Source organism: Mirounga leonina, unplaced genomic scaffold, assembly GCF_011800145.1.
Source record: "Mirounga leonina isolate KUSES-001 unplaced genomic scaffold, KU_Mleo_1.0 Mir_115, whole genome shotgun sequence".
NCBI lineage: Eukaryota > Metazoa > Chordata > Mammalia > Carnivora > Phocidae > Mirounga > Mirounga leonina.
In genome coordinates, this window is record NW_023270268.1 from 30084351 (window position 1) to 30104144 (window position 19794).

At 44.6% G+C, this 19794-nt stretch overlaps 1 protein-coding gene across 1 annotated transcript in view; it reads left to right on the forward strand.

Annotated features, from left to right (window-relative positions):
• Positions 1-2189: 2189 nt before the first annotated feature.
• LOC118003867 (serotransferrin-like) overlaps positions 2190-19794 on the forward strand; it is a 54042-nt gene continuing 36437 nt past the window's right edge. Inside the window, 11 exon segments of the mRNA XM_034994943.1 lie at positions 2190-2329; positions 4183-4355; positions 10607-10715; positions 11469-11645; positions 12363-12510; positions 13325-13380; positions 13924-14105; positions 14897-15074; positions 16336-16490; positions 18074-18164; positions 18759-18797. Of these exon segments, the coding sequence (XP_034850834.1) occupies positions 2287-2329; positions 4183-4355; positions 10607-10715; positions 11469-11645; positions 12363-12510; positions 13325-13380; positions 13924-14105; positions 14897-15074; positions 16336-16490; positions 18074-18164; positions 18759-18797 (1351 nt within the window). The 5' untranslated portion in view covers positions 2190-2286.

Sequence of the window (19794 nt, forward strand, 5' to 3'; positions counted from 1 at the left end):
TGAGGGGCAGGGACCGAAGGAGGGCAGCAGCAGTTACTCTTCCTCAATGGTGAGGCAGGCTGTCTAGGCTTGTCTTATGTCTCTACTGTAAACAGAAAGTCCCCGCTATAGCTATGCTCTCTAAAGTGGGATGTGTGTAACCGCTTGTATATGAGACAGTCTACTGGGGTATGGGAAAAGATAACCTAACTTCCAGTTACATTTATTCTTTTTTTTTTTAAATAATTTTTTTTAAAGATTTTATTTATTTATTTGAGAGAGAATGAGAGACAGAGAGCATGAGAGGGAAGAGGGCAGAGGGAGAAGCAGACCCCCCGCTGAGCAGGGAGCCCGATGTGGGACTCAATCCCGGGACTCCAGGATCATGACCTGAGCCGAAGGCAGTCGCTTAACCAACTGAGCCACCCAGGTGCCCCAGTTATATTTATTCTTAATGCGAAAGATTAACAAACGAATATTCACTACTATTTTGAATGAGGATTGGCACTGTCTCCCACTGGTCTATAGGCCAGACAGACACAGGTCTTGTAGAGCTTCTAAAGTGTCTGAGGGAAGATGGGGGAACACCTTAAAAGGGGAGGAGTGGGAAAGGGGGTAATGGATGGTTGCGACTCTCTGACCTGTCCTTTGTTCTTGGCTTTTGTGGTTCCACATTTTGTGGTTTTCTCGTGCCCAGGAAATTGGATGTACAGATTAGGTGATGTGGTATAACTCACCAAACCTCATAAAATGCACAAGTGCCTTAAAAACATTTCTGCAAAGAAACTAGAATTAGAATATGATTCTGATATCACAAACACAAGTGAACAAAAATAAAATGACAATACTGACATCTTAGAAGGACTGGTATAGATTAGTTAGTGTAGCTAGAGCCCCAAACCACAATCATCTGATCAGACTGGATAAGTAACTTTTCGAGAAACCTAAAATTATTTTGATGACTTTCTGGACTATTGACTTACATCTACTATCAGGACCCTTGCCCTTTCCCTAAGTGTATTATTTTGCCTTGAGATATTATTCAGTGTATATAAGGCAGAATAAACAAAGGAACATTTTTTTTTTTAATTTATTTGACACAGAGAGAGAGACAGCCAGAGAGGGAACACAAGCAGGGGGAGTGGGAGAGGGAGAAGCAGGCTTTCCGCAGAGCAGGGAGCCCGATGCGGGGCTCGATCCCAGGACCCTGGGATCATGACCTGAGCCGAAGGCAGACGCTTAACGACTGAGCCACCCAGGCGCCCCAACAAAGGAACATTTAAAAAAGAATGTTTCATCTTTGTTTTATTGCTTTATAAATTTATATTCCTCACATGGCTGAAATGCACACAATATATTAGTTTAAAAAATACATACACAGATTGTACAACCTCACTATTTTTCCTAATAAGGATGTGTAATCAAAGCCAGTTGGAAACCACTTAGCTGGAGGGAGACAGGGATGACCCAGGCATTGAGACCAGGCTACATCCTCCCCTGGGCCCCTTGCTTTGTGCTGGTGTATCACTTTGTTCTGAATCTCTAGACTCTTCGTCGCATTCTTGGGTAGCTTCTTGTGGGAGATAATTTTTCTCCCCTGTGAATCTGTCCCTAGGCCAAGGTGTCCAGCAGGCTGCATGGAGGAAAGGAAGGTTTTTAATCCAGGAGTTTTAGTTTAGTGGGGCATATAGAGAGAGAGCAATTCCTCAGTTAGGAGGGCCTTTGAGAGCCCAGGAGCAGGGTTTCTGGGGACACCTGGGAACAAGTGAAGGGTGTTGAACTTGTCTTTGATTTGAGGCCAGCTTTATTCTTCTCTGACACCCTCTCTCAGGAAGGTCTTTGCCTATCATTCTGCATTTCTACTCTGGATCTAGGGTAGCTCCTTCCCTCTTTTATCTGTGAAATGAATACATAGGACTGGTGCAGGACCAGCTCTGGCATCCTGCGATTCAGGAGCAGAGGCACGGGCCCCAACCCCCGCCACTACCCGCTGCAGCCCTGCTCCTGGCACAGAGAGAGCACGCATTAACAAAGGGTTGATTTTTCTTTAATTCCCTTACAATCAGCATTTTTGTGCTGGAAACCATCCGTGGGTCTTTCCAGAGCTCAGGAAATGAGGTGATCGGCCTGGCGAAGGAATGAAGGGGGAGGGATGAGGGGTGATTGGGCAAGCGGGCTGCGCAAACACAGGAGGTCAAAGATTCTGCTTGACCCGCTGAGCCGAAGATAAAGGGGCACCGGACGTGGGAAGACGGCGCAGAAGCCCACAGGTCTGTGTTCCCGGCTCCTAGACACCGACCCAGGAAGATGAGTCTCGCTGTCCGCGCCCTGCTGGCCTGCGCGGTCCTGGGTGAGTGCCGGCGCGGGCAAGGTCCGCAGAGTCGCCAGCCCGGTAGCTCTTTGCACGCTCCACTCGGCCACACAGGCTCCTGGGTTCCACTCTTGGGCTGGAAGCCCGGAGCACTTCCTTCGCTCTTCCCCGCCGCATCCCTGCACCTGGTTCAGCTTAGGTTCAGCTCTGCGCCTGCGCGCAGCTGCTGGTCTTGGTAGTGCCTCTGCCCCCTTTCGTGCCCTCCATGCTTCCTTGCTTCCTCTCCTTGCTCTCCTCCTCCTTGTCCAGTAAATCTTGTATTAGAATACAGTAAGAGCACTTCCATCATAGTTTATCAGATCCCTTCTATGAGGCCTCCTGAGTTGAGTCTGAACTGCTAAGCATGGTATTCAAGGCCTCCCAGATCTGACCGCGCCCCCACCCTTGGCAGTCTGATGTCCCATGGGTGCCATTGGCGCTGAAGATGTCCTGCTAAGAAGCAGGGCTGCTGAGAGGTTCAAAGCATATTTGAATCCAGGCTTCTTGGGTCCTCACCGGTGAGAGGGCTGGGGCTGGGAGGGTCAGGCGAGGGTAAATGAGGCCATGGATCCAGGCACCAGTGGAGTGGAGTTCGTTGCACAAGTCCGTGCTGTGGGGCCTGTGAACTGGATGGCCTCTACCACACCCATCACCTCCTGAGATTGTCTGGCTCCCTTTGTCCTTTAACTTTTGCCTGCCTCTCCTGGTGCATTTGTTATACCTTTGGAGACTTGTGTTTAGATATTTGTCTCTCCTGGAAAAGTTTACCCTTGGGAGTTGGCCCTGTATTACTTGCCTTTGCCCCTGGCCCCCTCCCACCCTCAAAGCACCTCATAGGGCTGTGCAAGGTAAATGCAGGACTCAGGACAAATTCCTGCCCATGAGACCTCAGGAGGGGCAGTTTAGGAAGGGTCTGCCACTGATTCCTGATGCTTCCCATGACTTCTCATGGGCAGATGTGGGATAAAGGGTGGTTTGGGCACTGATTTCCCTGTGGCTCCTCCTTATGCATCCTGGAGAACTGTTGTCCTTTCCCTTTCCTGCTTTGTGCTTTGTGGATATTCATCAGCTTCCCTGAGTCAGCCCTGTGCTGTTATCCACAGAAAGTGGAGATGATAGAGGTCTTTGGGAGCAGTGCAACCACATGATTTTAATAGCTACAGACATGGCTGGTTTTAGTTTCTCCTAATGGCAGCCCAGAAGACTGATGAAAATTGAGGGAGGGGTCACTGGAAACAGAAGAACCACTGAATATGTGGAGTTCTAGTTATTCCTGGAACAGAGGATGATAGATGAGTATCACAGGCAAATTCATTATTTCATCAATCATTTATCCCTACCTACTGGCCAAGCAGATGGAAAATAACTCAGAATGTCATCTTCTTTTATTCCCTGGGCAGAGACAAAAGTCTGGAGACCTGGTTTCTAGGCCAGTATTGGCCACTAACAGGCTGGGTAATTCCTACCTTGCTAGCTTCCCCAAGTTGTCATATCAATCCAATGCCTTCAAGAGGCTGAAAAGGTCTGGTCACACTGATGAGGCTTATGTCCCTTGGCAGTCCCATGATGGTGAGATAAGGAGGCAGGGAAAACAGAGAAAAGCAGATTATTGTGGTCTCCACTTGAGAGCTGATGATCAAGCCAGCATCCCTCTGGGTAGCACAGGGTGGTTAGCAGGTGACTAGGAGGCCATTAGGGTTCCATTCTCTTGTCCCCAGCCTCAGAAGGCAACAGAATCTGTGCTCTGTGGTGTTAATGGGAGGAGTGGGAGGAGGGCAGGATGGAGGGGATGGAGACTTCAAGAGGGTGTTCTGTCTCTCCCACTAGCACAACCTCTGGCCTCTTTCTCCTAGGGCTGTGTCTGGCTGTCTCCCCTGAGAAAACTGTGAGATGGTGCACTGTCTCAAATCATGAGGCCAGTAAGTGTTCCAGTTTCATGGAAAATATGAAAACTGTCCTTGAAAATGGTCCTTTTGTCAGCTGTGTGAAGAAAAGCTCCTACCTTGAGTGCATCAAGGCCATTTCGGTAAGTCACTGTTGCCTAAAAGAGAGTGGAATAAAATCCATACTTTCTCTTCTGTCATTTTGGAACAACTCTTTACTCACAGGTAGGAGGCTGGTGTGGAACAGTCAACCCCCAGTGCTAATAAAAGCACTTCAGAAAGGGAAATTGGAGTGGTTATCTTTAAGGAGTCTTAAAATCCAACACACTCTGAAAAGGGGACTATTTTGAGGCACGAAGTTCTCTGAATTCAGGGAAAAAACAAGAATGTTTACTATCAAAATTTCCATATGACATTGTTTTGGAAGTTCTTGGTACATCACGGGAACTAGATGAATGATGCTCACAGGGAAGAGGAATACAGTGCCAACTGCAGATGTTTGCTGATCTCTTTGTTTTCTAGATTTTCTAAAAACACTTCACTCCTTCACTGTTGTCCCTGCACATCTGAATGTGGGTCAGACCCTGTGCTGAGCAATGGGGCTGCAGCAGTGAATTTCCTCCTTACTCTTGAGGAGCTTATAGTCTAGTCAGGAGAGAAGAAAAACATGCAAACAAATAAATTGTAAATTTCCAAATTGTGTGATGTACAATGAAGGGAAAGAGTAGAATGCTCTGACAGAGACTTTCAGAAGAAACTTGCTTTGGCCTGGGTGTCAGGCACAATCTCCCTGACAGGGAAGCAATGAAACTAAGACCCCAAGGATGAGCATGGATAAGCCTGCCAGGTGCCATTGGTGGAATACGCCAGGCAGTGAAGAACAGTTTGTGCAAAGGGCCTGAGACAGCAGAGCTGGGCTTTCTGAAGTTGCTGTAGGGAAGTCAGGGTGACAGGAGTAGAGCAATCAGGAGACTCGAAAAAGTAATGAGGTGGGAGAGGTAGACTTTGCCAGATGGAGCATGATTGAAGGAATCAGTCATTTGGTAAAAACAACTGGCTTGTGTTTTTAAATTGGATCTCAGTTATGATCATGCTTTAAATTATAACCCTTGAATTACGACATTTGTTCAGTTTTAGTCCATGCATGCCCCTTTTTATTTTTAAATGTCGATAATATGAAATAATACTATTCATGAACCTAACACAGGTTCTCAAAACTTCATCAGTACCAATAGCTTACTTCTAGGGCTGTTGTGTGGCAGCACTGGATTTTATGGGAATGGCACCCATGTAGTGTGGTGTAACCCACAACTACTGATGTGTTTCTCCATCCTGAGCAAATTGAATCCTACAACTTTCTTGCCTTTTATTTTAGTTTTAAGATGTATATAGGTATGCATGAACGACTGCACGGTTTTGATTCGTAAAAAGTTTCATAAACATGGCATTACTATGTGTTGTCTTCTCCTTGTTTTTCCCTCCTCAATATTATGCTAATTCATCCACATCGTTGAATATAGCCATTGTTCATTCATTTTCAGAGCTCTACAATAGTCCATTATGTTAGTATAACACAATTTATTTTTTCTTTTCTGGTCATCAGGCATTTGGGCTATTTCCAGCTTTTTGTTATTCTAATCAGGGCTTGACAAATATTTTTATACAAATCTCCTAGGACACAAATATTAATAGTTTTTCTTGAATATATATATGTAGGAGCAGACTTGCTGTGCCAAGGGATATGTATTTGCCTTTTAAGACAATGCCAAATATGTTTGATTTTTAAAAAAATTAATGAATTAACATATAGTGTATTATTAGTTTCAGAGGTAAAGTTTAGTGATTCATCAGTTGCATATAACACCCACTGCTCATTATATCAAGTGCCCTCCTTAATGCGCATCACCCAGTTACCCCATTCTCCACTCCCCTCCCCTCCAGCACCCTGTTTGTTTCCTATAGTTAGGAGTCTCTTATGGTTTTTCTCCCTCTCCGATTCCATCTGATTTTATTCTTCCTTCCTTTTCTCTATGATCCTGTATTGTTTCTTAACTTCCACATATGAGTGAAATCATATGATAATTGTCTTTCTCTGACTGACTTATTTTGTTTAGCATAATACCCTCTAATTCCATTCATGTCTTTGCAAATGGTAAGATTTCTTTTTTATGGCTGAATAATATTCCATTGTATATATATACACCACATCTTCTTTATCCATTCATCTGTTGAAGGACATCTCAGCTTTTCCATATTTTGGCTAATGTGGACATTGCTGCTATAAACATTGGGGTGCAGGTACCCCTTTGGATCACTATGTTTGTATCCTTTAGGTAAATATCTAGTAGTGCAATTGCTGGGTTATAGGGTAGCTCTATTTTTAACTTTTTGAGGAACCTCCATACTGTTTTCCAGAATGGCTATACCAGCTTGCATTTCCACCAGCAGTGTTTGATTTTTAAGTCAATTCAATGTGGTTCTTTTTTTTTTTTTTAATTTACCCATGTAGTTAGTCACCTTTATTTCCTTAAAATTTTTTTTAATTTAAATCCAATTAAATTAACTTATACTGTATTGTTAGTTTCAGGGATAGAATTTAGTGACTCATCAGTTGCATATAACACCCAGTGCTCATTACATCAAGAGCCTTCCTTAATACCCATCACCCAGTTACCCCATCCCTCCACCCACCTCCCCTCCAGCAACCCTCAGTTTGTTCCCTATAGTTAAGAGTCTCTTATGATTTGTCTCCCTCTCTGTTTTCCTCTTATTTTATTTTTCCTTCCCTTCCCCTATATTCATCTGTTTTGTTTCTTAAATTCCACATATGAGTGATATCATATGGTATTTGTCTTTCTCTGACTGACTTATTATGCTTAGCATAATGCCCACTAGTTCCATCCATGTCATGGAAAATGGCAAGATTTCATTCTTTTTGATGGCTGAGTAATATTCCATTATATATTCACACACCCCCACATCTTCTTTATCCATTCATGTCGAGGGACATCTGGGCTCTCTCCTCTTTTTTTGGGGGGGAGTGTAGTTGACAATGTGATTATTTCAATTTCTACTCCTACCACCAGCATATGAGAGAATAATCCATATCATTCTGGGTGAATTTGGTATTTTATCATTAAGAAATTATCTGGCAGTTCTTTTTGACTAAACTCTATTTTTCTGATATTAACATACTATACCAACTTTCTTTGCTTAGTAGTCTTCTCCTGTGCCTTTTTTCATTCCTTTATTTTCAATATTCTGTGTGCTTCTGCTTTAGGTGCATCTTTTGAAAACTGTTTATTGCTGGATCTTATTAATGCAATCTGACAATCATTTATTTTATGTGAAATCTCATTTATTTTATTATTATTACTGGTAAATTTGGACTTATTTCTGCCATATTACTTTTTGATTTCTTTTAGTCCAGGCTTCCCCTGTTTTCTGATTTTTCCTTTTCTGATTTTTAAAAATTGAGTTTGCACATGTGTTTGTTCATTTGCATTGTTTTCCCTTTATTCCACTTTCCCTCCTACTGGTAATGAATTTAAACACTTTATTTATATTCCTTAATGAGTTCCTTAAATTTTTACTACATACTTTTAGCTTACCAATATATTACAGTAAAGTAATCCTGGTCCTCCTTCCCAAACAATAAAAGGACTCTGGGAAACAGTAGCTCAGACTTCCCTCTTCCCTGTTTAAATATTACCATTTAATATTTTATGTCTTTTTTTTTTAAGATTTTATTTATTTGACAGAGAGAGCACAAGCAGAGGGAGAGAAAGGGGGAAGCAGGCTCCCCGCTGAGCAAGGAGCCCAACATGGGACTTGATCCCAGGACCCTGGGATCATGACCTGGGCTAAAGGCAGCCACTTAACCAACTGAGTCACCCAGGCGTCCCTTATGTCTATCTTTTTTAAAACACTCAATGTAAATACTTCATGTATTTGTAGACACTATATATAAACTTATGTGTGTGTGTTTGTGTATCTGTGTGTGTGTACACACACCCAAAAATTTAGAAAGAGAGAAAGAGAACACTTAGATTTATCTACATTTTTGTCATTTAGTCTGTTTCCCATTCCTTCTCATTTTTCACACTATCCTTCTGGGATATGTTTCCTTCTTGAAATATGTTCTTTTGGTGATCCTGTCAAGCCAATCTCTTGGTGTTAAACTCTCTCAGGTGCTTGCTTGTTTTCTCTGCAAATGCTTTAATCTCTGGAATGATAATTTTGCTGAATGTATAATTCTAGTTTGACATTTTTACCCTGTTTTAAAATATTATTCCACTCTCTCCTGACTTCCACTGTAGTTGTGGAGAAGTCTGGTATTATCCTGTTATTCCTTCAATCATCTCTGAATAATTTTGAGGTTTCATTTCCTTGGTCTGTGACATTCTATAGATTCACTATGATATTTGCAGTTGCGAAAATCTTGGTACCTATCCTGCTTAGGGTATATCGGGTCTGTGGAATTATGTTTTTCATCAATTCTAAAAATTTGGAGCCATTATCTCTTTAAATACTGGCTTTTTTTCAGTTCCTCCATTTTTTTTTTTTTAATTCTAGGATTCCAAGATAACACATATTAGGTCTTCTTTAATCTAACTTTTTAATCCTTCTTTCACAATTTCCACCATCTATACCTCCTTTTGGCAGCATCCAGGACACATTTTTCAGATATAGCTTCCAGTTCACTAATTCTTACTTTAAACATGTCTAATCAACTTATGGCCCATTCATCACTTTTTTATTTCAACAGTTATATTTTTTGTTTCCAGAAGCACCAGTTCAAATAATTTTTCTTTTTATTTCTGATAATTTCCTTTTCTATGCTTTGTCTCTGATTGCAGCCTTCAATTTGTATAGAAAAGTAAATACCTCATAGGCAGCTCTTCTCAACTTTGCATCAGACAGCTTCAACCTCCTTTGAGGGCCCAAGTCTGTTGTTCCTGTTGATGCTTGTGCATTGTGGCTTATATTCTTCTGAGTGTGTTTATCTGCATCTGGGAGGTCATACTTGATTTTAATCCTCCTCCTCCTTGCTGGTTCAGGTTCCCCTTGGAATCCTTGCTGCTCTAGTGGATCCCATGAGTTAGGCCTTGGCTCCTTGGTTCCTATTCCTCTGAGGCTCCAGTGATTCCTGATCAGCATCCTGGTGTCTTGGCCACAAAGCCCCAATCTCATTGCTCTGCGGAAATTTGTTTGTTTGCTTATTAATTTTTGTTCTGTGGTGTGTGGGGTGGGTGGGGAGAGGCCAGAGGTTATACTTACCTTTTCTGATACCAAGGAGGCCACAAAGGTTGTTTCATATTTGGTGTTTAGTTGTGGAATAGAGCTGTCCTTCACCAATGTGAATGTATCTAATGGCACTGAAATGTACACTTAAAAAAAGGTTAAACAGTAAATTTTATCTTATGTATATTACAATAAAACAAAAACGATCCCAACCCTTAAAAGTTGCTCCAAGATTAACTAACTAAATAACCAGCAAGTAACCGTAATGGAAGAAATGAACCCAGACGACCTGATTTTAAATCCCAGCTCCATGACTTACTAGCTATGTAGCCTGGAGAAGTGACAAACTTTCTGTGTCTTTGTTTTTTCATCTGTAAAATGGAGCTGAGTTGAACAGTGGTGACCTGTGACATATCTGAGTAGTCCATTAAACAAATAATGAGCCACAATGGAAATAATAATCAGCATCTAACCCTTAGTTCATAGTATAAACAAGAGGTAAAGCCCAAAGAAAGTACCAAATCCTTGAACAAGACTCTTGTAGTTATGGGGTCCCAGGACAGGAAGGAAAAGTACAAAGTACTGAATCAGAGTGGAGACAAGTGTCTTTAAGACTCCCCTCCCCCATAAGGAGGGCTTCACAAAGTGCCTGAAGAAGACCTCAGCAGAAGGCCCAAGATGAAGAGGTTACCAAACGAAAGCAACTGGGTTCTCAATATAAATATGTGTAAGAGCATGGTTGCAACTTCCTTCAGTGTCTGTTATGCTTGGGCAGTGTACCCAGTCTAGGGTTGGGAGGGCAACTTTCCCCCATGAGGTCTGCCATGTAAAGCTTCTCTAATTCATGTTGATCTTGAAAGATCACACATAGGTTTCTGGGCCAAGAACCAGACTCTTCACCAGGGGAAAGAGAAACATAATTCATTCCTTTCTCTATGTGGGAGGAATAGGAATATGGTGGCCAAATCCCCTCACCAGGGAGGTGGAGTCAACTGAAGCTCTTGGTGTGGTGTGGTGTGGTTTGGCCAAGGTGAGGGTTCTTTTGGCCCCAGGTCCAAGAAGGCCTGCCAGTCACCTTCACTTGCCTGGGTATAGGTGGACCTTCCTCAGAAGTAAGGACTTCATCAGGATCTGGTCTGTTTCCTTTCAGTCAAATGAAGCAGATGCTGTGACACTGGATGCAGGCTTGGTGTTTGAGGCTGGCCTGACTCCCTACAACCTAAAGCCTGTAGTGGCAGAGTTCTATGGGACAGGAGAGGGTAAGTTCTTCCTGGGGACGCAGGAAAGAGTTTGTGGCTCTTGTTCTCTCCTGGTAGATGCTGAGTTTGTCTTGCCCAGGCAGGTAATGGAGATTAAATACTGATGAGCATTCTCTATTGGGTGTCAGTGGGGAATGAGAGGCCTTATCAGCTGCCACAGGCACAAGTCAAGGCCTCTGGGGCTTTGGGATGGTTGAGGACTGGGGCTCTTGACACTGACCTTCTGGGCTAGGAAATGTGCTCCCTGGAGAAACAGAGAAGACTGTGTGCAACCTGACCTTAACCAGTAGGGTTTAGAGCTACATAGAGGAGCCCTCCAAAAACCATAGGTGCCACACACAGGGGAGAGGCCACACTAGAGTACATACTTGGAGCCCCAGCAGCCTTGCATTTCCTCTGAGAGCAACCAACTGTCCCTGGGCCTGTGTCAGTGAACAGGATATACTTAGAATGAATGTGGTCTCTGTGTTACAACTCCAAGTTCGTGGTGGGTTTGAGTTGGTAGGTGTAGGCAGACACCCTGCAGGGCCAGGGTAGGCCTGTGTTTGCTTGGACTATTATTGCAAATGTTCTCTCTGCAGTCCTTTCTTCCCCCTGCTAGTCTAGGCAGGTTTTCCTGATCTCTCTCTCTTTGTGACCCAACCAACATATATGTGCCCTGTGGATTCCCTTTCTCTACTCAGGAGTCCAGTAGTGATGAGCAGTGTTTCCCTGTGGCCCAGGTTGAGGGTCTTTCACACTGTCTCTTGGCAGATAAAAAAACCTACTATTATGCTGTGGCTGTGGTGAAGAAGAGTAGTGACTTCAAACTGAATGAGCTCAAAGGCAAGAAGTCCTGCCACACGGGCCTTGGCAGGTCTGCTGGGTGGAACATCCCCATGGGCTTACTTTATTGGAACCTGCCTGAGCCACGTGAATCTCTTCAGAGGGGTAAGTAGGCAAGAGGGTGAGTGCTATCAGGCAGGCCTACACAGGCCACACTGGGGTCACTCAGACATGATCAGGTGATCATGTGTGATGAGTCTAGGGGGTGGAGGTAGGAGGTACACCAGCTTTAAACTGATCAGTTCTGCCACACCAGCAGCCCTTGGGAGGTGTCAGCTGAGTTTTTTCTTCTCTGAGCTCCTAACACCCACCCAAAGGCTATCCTGAGAAGTGGCGGTGGGGGAAGGCCATCAAGCCCAACAGAAGGCTTCAGTCAGGGCCAAGTTTTCTGGGCCCTACTGATCACTTTCCTGGGGTTCTTTCCGGTCTGTGGCTGATGTGTTTCCCATTCTGCTGGAGCTTTTCTGGTGGCTATCTGCTGCCCATGAACTTGGCCTGTACCTCTCTATGTGGGTCTCCCATCTCTCAGATATGACCCCCAGAGGAGACCTCTCTCTGAGCTGTTCCAGTCTGATAGCAACCTGAGACAGGCCTAGGTCAATGGCAGGCACAGGCCTGGTTCTTGGGGAGGAGGGGGGGAGGACAAAGGTTAACTTGTCCCTTTTTGGAAAACCTTGATCTTGATCAGTGAACACACATAAGGATGTGCTGAGACTGGGTGTGCTGGTTTTGCTTTAGTCACTCTCTGTTCCCTAGAGTCTAGACTGGGAGCTGGGAGCTGTAATTGCTTGTAACCTGTGCTACATGTCTTATGTTGAGCAGCAGTGTCCAATTTCTTCGCGGGCAGCTGTGTTCCCTGTGCAGATCGGACAACCTTCCCCAATCTGTGTCAACTATGTGCGGGGAAAGGGACGGACAAGTGTGCCTGCTCTAACCATGAACCATACTTCGGCTACTCAGGTGCCTTCAAGTGAGTGAGACCAGCTGCTGTTCCATGGTGGCCAAAGTGTCCAATGTCCTCAGGCTGGGAGGCCCTACCTGGCCCATAGCAGAACCCAGTCTACAGAGGTGTCCAGGAGGCCTAATCCCCTCACAGTGACTCAGTGATCCAGCTGGGACTCTGTAGGCCAAGCCAGTGCATATGCCTTTCTTGTGACATTTGACAAGGGAGCCCCTCTCCTGGAGGTCTTTTCTATCTCTCCAGAGCCCTTGAACTTGCCCAGTGTGTTCTTTCGCTGGACTGGGCAGAGCCTAAGGGAACAGGCACATCCTTAGTGTCTGGACCATTCTTCAGTGACTGTCCCTCTGCTTTCTATTGTAGCAGTGTCTCCTGTTCATTGCACTGGCCTCTCTCCTGCCTTCCCTCATTGTCCCTGTGCAGACAGCTCATGTGGCTGATTTTTCACTCCCTCTTTTACCTTGGTTATATCCTAAAGTTTGATAGCCAGCCAAGGGACATTTCCTCTGTAAGACTCTATGTCTTTATCTTCCATTTCAGAAACTTGAAAACTCTTTTCTGTATTAAAATATCTTCAGTGATTTTTTTTGCTACTTTGGGGCACATGATAAGGGATTTCTAGTTCCCATGAGCTCAGCCCCCACCCCCCACCGTCTTAGTGGTATATCAGTGCCCCATAGTGCTTCCTCCTCTGTGGGTCGGCATAGAGGCCTCCACCAGTCTCTGCCCTTGTCCCAGGGCTGGATGATGTGATCAGACAGACCCTCAAGCCTGAGGTGAAGGGTCTGCCCTGCTGGGATCCTCCTAATGTATTTCTTTCCCACAGGTGTCTGATGGATGATGCTGGGGACGTGGCCTTTGTCAAGCATTCAACAGTGTTCGGTAAGTGACAGGAGAATCTACACATTCCTTCTAGGCAGTGGGTTTTCTTTTTTTTTCCCCTGTACCCCTTTTCATGGACAGTAGTCAGATATGAGCATACTGTATTCCTCCTTTATCACTGCTTGGGTTTCTACTTGTGCAGAGTTATGTGCCTATGGGGTCCTCACCTGGACTCCTGGGCCTCTTTCCATCATTCAACCTCCTGGACATGGGGATCCTTCTTCCTGGTCAATGTTGCCACAGCAAGGGATTGGGGCCATGTCTGGCTGAACTTGGCCTGAAATTGGTCTGCTGAGATGAGACCTGTTGTGGGGTATGGGGCAGTCACCCCTGTACTAGGCATCAGAAGCTTTCTTGCCTGTAACTGGTCGTGGGATCTTGAGCAAGTCAGTTCCCTTTTGTGCTCTGGCCCTCAATGTTTGCTCTAGGTATCTCAGCTCGCACATGTTATGATTCATTGGGATTGCAAGGGATGGGGAGACAGACTACAGTTCATGACTCTGTTCTGTCTGCAGTTGGCTCATCCAGGCTTTCTTCCCCCAGAGAACGTGCCAAACAAAGCTGACTTGGACCAATATAAGCTGCTCTGCCCAGACAACATGCAGAGGATGCCTGTAGATAAATATAAGGACTGCCACCTGGCCCAAGTCCCTTCCCATGCTGTTGTGGCCCGAAGTGTGGGGGGCAAGGAAGACTTGATCTGGGAGCTTCTCAACCAGGCCCAGGTACTGAATTCGCTGTTCTCTCTCCTGCTTAGTGCTCTCTGCTTGGATTTGAGGCATTTTCCTACATTCCCTTCTTGCCACTATGGAATACCTTGTTTTTAGGACATAGTGGTAACTGTGCCACATTCATCCACTTGTCTAAAAGTGCCCAGCAGGGACTCAGAGTCACACAGAACCTAGTCCTGCATTATTGCCTGTCAGACCCTTACATTTTGGCCTAGTGACATGAAGATGCTCCTTACTGCTTAATTCTATTTCTTTCCATCTAAACCAGGACTTCTAGGCCAAGGGCAAATACTCCCTCCCCCATAAGGCCTTTCATGACCTCTGCAGAAGGAAATGATCTCTTTCCTAATGTCCCTCAGGCTGATTGCAAGGAAGCCACACACACGGCCAGCTTTACTTAGAGCCTAGAGCATGCAGAATGCCAGTACTGAGCCAATCTCCTCTCGTCTAGCCCTCCCATCAGTCTATCAAGGGTTTTAGTGGTAACCTCACAGTGTCAGCTTCTGAAGGAGACTGCATTTCTTAGGCTCAGTGAGCTGTCAACGCAACCAGGGAGACAGGCATGGAAACATATCCTGTGAAATAGGTTGTTGCATGACTGCAAGAAGGCTGGGAGTAGGGATGGTGCTGGGTTGGAAAGAACAGGTTTGACTGCCCTCTCTCCTGGAATCTTGAAAATTTCATGGTTTTAATTTCATTTTCTGGGGGTTTTGTTTTTCCTCAGTCCCCTTTTGCAGCCTTCCTGGCTGCTGTAGCCAATCACTATTGTGTTTTACTATACACAGGAACATTATGGCAAAGACAAATCTAAAGTCTTCCAGCTCTTCAGCTCTCCTTTGGGGAAGGACCTGCTATTTAAGGACTCTGCCCAAGGGTTTTTGAAGATTCCCCCTAAAATGGACACGTGGCTGTACCTGGGATATGATTATGTCACTGCTCTTCGGAATCTAAGGGAAGATGTGCGTAAGTACTGGGGAAGGATCATGTGACCTTTTGGAGCCTGGAAACCTGGTGTGGGCAAGGACCAGCAATAGACTCTTTCCAGGTACCATAAGCCCACCCTAACATTTCTTTATTCGCTCTGCCTTCCTGCCCAGTGTTAGACTGATGCTAAATGGTGTCAGTCATCATGAGATGGGCCTGGACATCACCAAAAGGCATGAAAGGAAATTCATGCTTAAAATGACTTGGATTGATATTAGCATTATTTCCCTTGTGTAAATCAGGGCCGCCCTCCCCACTTTGTGAAGGCAAATAGCCTGTCACAAAGTAAGTGAAATAGAATAAAATTGCTACAGACTTGTACATCTGCAGCCAGTATTATGATCAGCATGTGCCAGAGTGAAGCTGGAGCCCTGCACAGGCTGATCCTGCTCCTGAATTTCCTTGGGTCATTGAATGTTTGCTTGCTTATTCATTCATTCAACAGACATTTATTGCTCTTCTAGCCATAAACTGTGCTAGGTGCTGGGCATGCAATGGTGAGACAAACGTATATTAGGTTCTGCTGTCATGGAACTTTCTCACCAGTGGAGAAGACAAATGTCCAATGAATAGTCACTCTACTGAATGATTGATTAAAAATGAGAGATTGGCTCAGAATAAGGGAAAACAGACTCAACAGAACAAAATATCATGGTCTGATGAGACCATGAAAACAAAGAAAACTAGCTCCTGGAGCTGCAGTAAGACTTCCTTGAGGAAGTGACTTGAACTGAGGCTGACAGTCAAATAGATGTCCATTTACTCAGCAGACATTAACTGCACTGACCATAAGCCAGGCACTGCCTTTGAAAAATGAGGGTGCTGTGGGGAGTAAGATAGGCATAGCCCTTGCCCTGGCTGAGCTTATGTTCTTCTGCAGGGAACAGACAAAAAAACAATGAACAAATAAATAAGAACAACTCAGGTGGTTAAGTGCTATTTCAAAAAGAAGAAGGAAAACCAAACCAAACCAAACCAAAGACAGCCTGAAGTGATAGAGGGGTTGGGAGGAAAGTTGGCTTCTTGGAAGAGATTATTTTAAGCCATACCTAAATGATAAGAAGCCAACAAAGAGATTGTTACCGCCTTTGTTTTCTAAGACGATGAATTCCTGGAATGGGACCTGTTTGTATATTGCTGGCAAATCCCAGCATTTTCATAAAGACAGTTAGTAGCATTCATAACCAGCAGGAACTTCTTGAGCTTCAACTGAAATCTGGCTCTCTTTCTTATGCCCTAGGCCCAGATACCCCAAGGGATGAATGCAAGAAGGTGAAATGGTGTGCAATAGGTCACCATGAGAGGGCCAAGTGTGATGAGTGGAGTGTAAACAACCAAGGGAAAATAGAGTGTGAAACAGCAGAGTCCACTGAAGACTGTATTGCCAAGATTGCGGTATGTCACTCCTGCCCCCGTAGGGCAGCATTTCTGCCACTGATGCCTGTCTGTCCTTATGGCTGAGTGAATGTTCTTAAGAAGATATAAAAACCTGTTCCCAAGAAACCTTGCCCTCATGTGGGAGCCCAGCCCCACAGGAGCTTCAGTACTTTAGAACTTATGGATCTGAAGGGCTCCTTGGGGCTCTGTTTCCTCCCAGTATTAGCACATGGTAGAGGGCACTCTGAGCTGTGTCTGCTTACAGGAGGCTGGACCATGGTGTGGGTATGCCTGAGACCCATGGTGTGCCATGATAGGTGTGACAGGGCTGTGCTGATTGTGTAAGCAGGTAGAAGTTTAGCTTTGTTGATCACAAGAGCATTCCATGTTTGCTTTTAGAGTTTTGAAAATCCTGAATGATATAAAAAAGAAAATGAGAAGTACTTGTAATCTTCTACTCAGAGAAAATCCTGTTAAATGGGATCATATCATATACACAATTTACTATACTTTTTTCACATATCTAGTTAGCTTTTCCTATGTCCCAAATCATTTTTCGAAAACATGATCTTTTTTTTTTTTTTAATTTATTTGAGAGAGAGAGCGAGTGAGAGAGTGAGCACAAGTGGGTGAACGGGCAGAGGGAGATGGGGAGGGAGAAGCAGACTCCCAGCTCAACAGGGAGCCTGACGCAGGACTTGATTCCAGGACCCTGGGATCATGACCTGAGCAGAAGGCAGACACTTAACCAACTGAGCTACCCAGGCACTCGGAAAACATGATCTTTTAATGTTGTAATCTATTTCGTAGTGTGGATGTGATGCAATCTATTTAGCCATTTGTCCATATTATCTATAACATCATTTAGTCTGTTTCTTTCTTTTTTGCTGTTATGAATTATTCTTGCATGTTTTACAGTGGATGAATCACACTTGCACATGTACTTTTTATCCAAATAGTTTCCCACATATTTGATTACTCCTTTAGGGTGTATATCTAGAAAGTAGATTTCTAGGCCCAGTGGAAAGCTTGGCAATCTTGTGGAATTTAAGCATCTCTATAATTCAGGGCTTATAAACCTGAGAAATTGGTCATTCAAGAATATTTTACTCATTCATTAACACTTTGCCTACACCAAGCACTGAAATTGCACTCAGCCACATGGCCATGATTCAGGGCTAGAGCCCCAGCAGGAGGTGCTCTATGCCACAGACATAGCCTCGTGTCCCTGACTCCACTCATCTGTCCTACGAATAAGAACTCTTGGTGTCAGAAAGTTGTTGTGGAAATGTCTCTGGGACAGTGTATCCTATGAGAGGACAGGAGGACTAACTGTGGGTCTTTGCTCCTAAAGAAACTAAGCAAGGAGCCCCAAATTAATCCTTAATTCATCATGGTTTGGGTGAAAATGAGAGTATATTTTATTTTCTCTGCTGGGTGTTCCTGACTGATAGATCCTCGGGGATCTGGTACAGCACCTACTATCTCCTGGGGCCTTCGTGGCCTGTGCTGGGAAGGCTGCCTCAAGGAAATGGCTGGAAGAGCAGGTAGGACAGGAGATGGCCTCTTTTCACCTGCTGTAATGTGCTGTGTCTTTGCAGAAAGGAGAGGCTGATGCCATGAGCTTGGATGGAGGCTACATCTACATAGCGGGCCAGTGTGGTCTGGTGCCTGTCCTGGCAGAGAACTATGGTAAGTGGAGGGGGTGCCTCTCTGTGCTTTATTTCCTCTGGGCTAGGGAGAGACGACATGGGAAAATCATAGCCTGATTTACACCACATTGGCCAGAAAGCTCTTGTTTCCTGAGCACCTCCTACTTCCTAGGCTCTGGGCTCCCTCATCTCTAATCCCCACAGTCATTTTGAAGGATAGAATCTTCCACCATACCTTCCACCAGGCTGACTGGAGGCTTTGCACTGGGAAGTTCCAGCTAAAAGTGACCTGTCTGCAGAGGACAGCTGGGATTCTCAGCTGGGATTCCTGGCAGGTCTTCTTGCTTCCCAAACTCACACTTCTGGTGCCCTGGTGCAGGGATTCAAGTATAGTTGGCAGGGACCACTGTGGCCACAGGTCAAAGAGAGCAAGAAACTTGAAATTCACACTTTAGGGCTAAATTCCAGAGGCCAGTGAGCAAAAGTGAATTTGTATAATCCAGACAGCCTGGACTGTTTGGGAATTGGTGAAGTGTAGACTGTCTTCCTGGTTCTTTTTATTCTGAGCTACACATGGGAATGGCATGACTTCCAATGAATACATGTTTAATGACTTCTTCATTTTCTCCTCCAGAAACTCAGGGCCCTGAATGTAGCAGCACAGCAGAGGAAGGTGAGTTGTGATTGGTAACCTCATGAGTTTAATTCTTATTGCTTTTGGGAAAGGGTAAGGTATGTTTAAATTCAAATCAAAAGTAGGTAAGGCAATGGAAGAGACCAATTTTCAGAATGCAAAAGAACCACAGAAGGATGATAATTGATAATATGGTTAATCTTTTATACTTGCCATGACTTGCACATAGGTTTCTCATTTAATCCTGTAAGTGGGTACCGTCATCCTTTAAGGATGCCTAAGAGGACCAACAGCTCACAGAGGTTACAAGTTGTCAGGGTTCCTATACCCAGCAAGCAAGTTCACACCCTCCTCATCACTCCCAACTGCTTCACATTACATAAGGCCTGCACAGTTTTAGATGAGAGTTACACCAGCCAAGGAGTCTTGCTTATATGTGCCTGGCAGGGCTGAGCAGAGAGGCTCACACAGGCAGATGTCTAGGAGCATGAAATTACTCAGCCTCCCAGCCAGGGCTGGGCCCAGGAACCCAGGCCAATCCGGCTCTCAGCTAGTGCTCTGGTGGGGGGTGGATCTGAAAAGATGGGACAGGAACAAGATAGGAAATCTTGCCAAGGTGATCACAGGGTTTCAGAGCCCCAGTGCTAAGACCTCTCTGGTTGTTTTCCAGCCATTAGTGTGAAAGTCCTTGTGACTTCCCCTATTACAACCTCTCAGCCTCTCCTCCTCATTCTAGGACCCAGGCTCTTTAGCCGAAAATAGAAAGACTTGTTCTTGCTCCATGGATGATAAGGCTTCTCTGTTTTCTGCTGTAAATAGTTGACTGAATTAACTAATTTAAAAAGTTGAAATCATGGGTTGATCTTCTATTTGCAGTTTTAAGAAGCAGCATGCATTTTTCTGCTAAAGATGGCAGCTGTCTTGATTTTGAATTTCTACTTCACATACTTATTTTGGTGCAAACCTGTATTCTCCATATGCCAAAATACATGGCCAGAATATTCCCTGTAATTTATTGGTCATTTACTACTCTTTC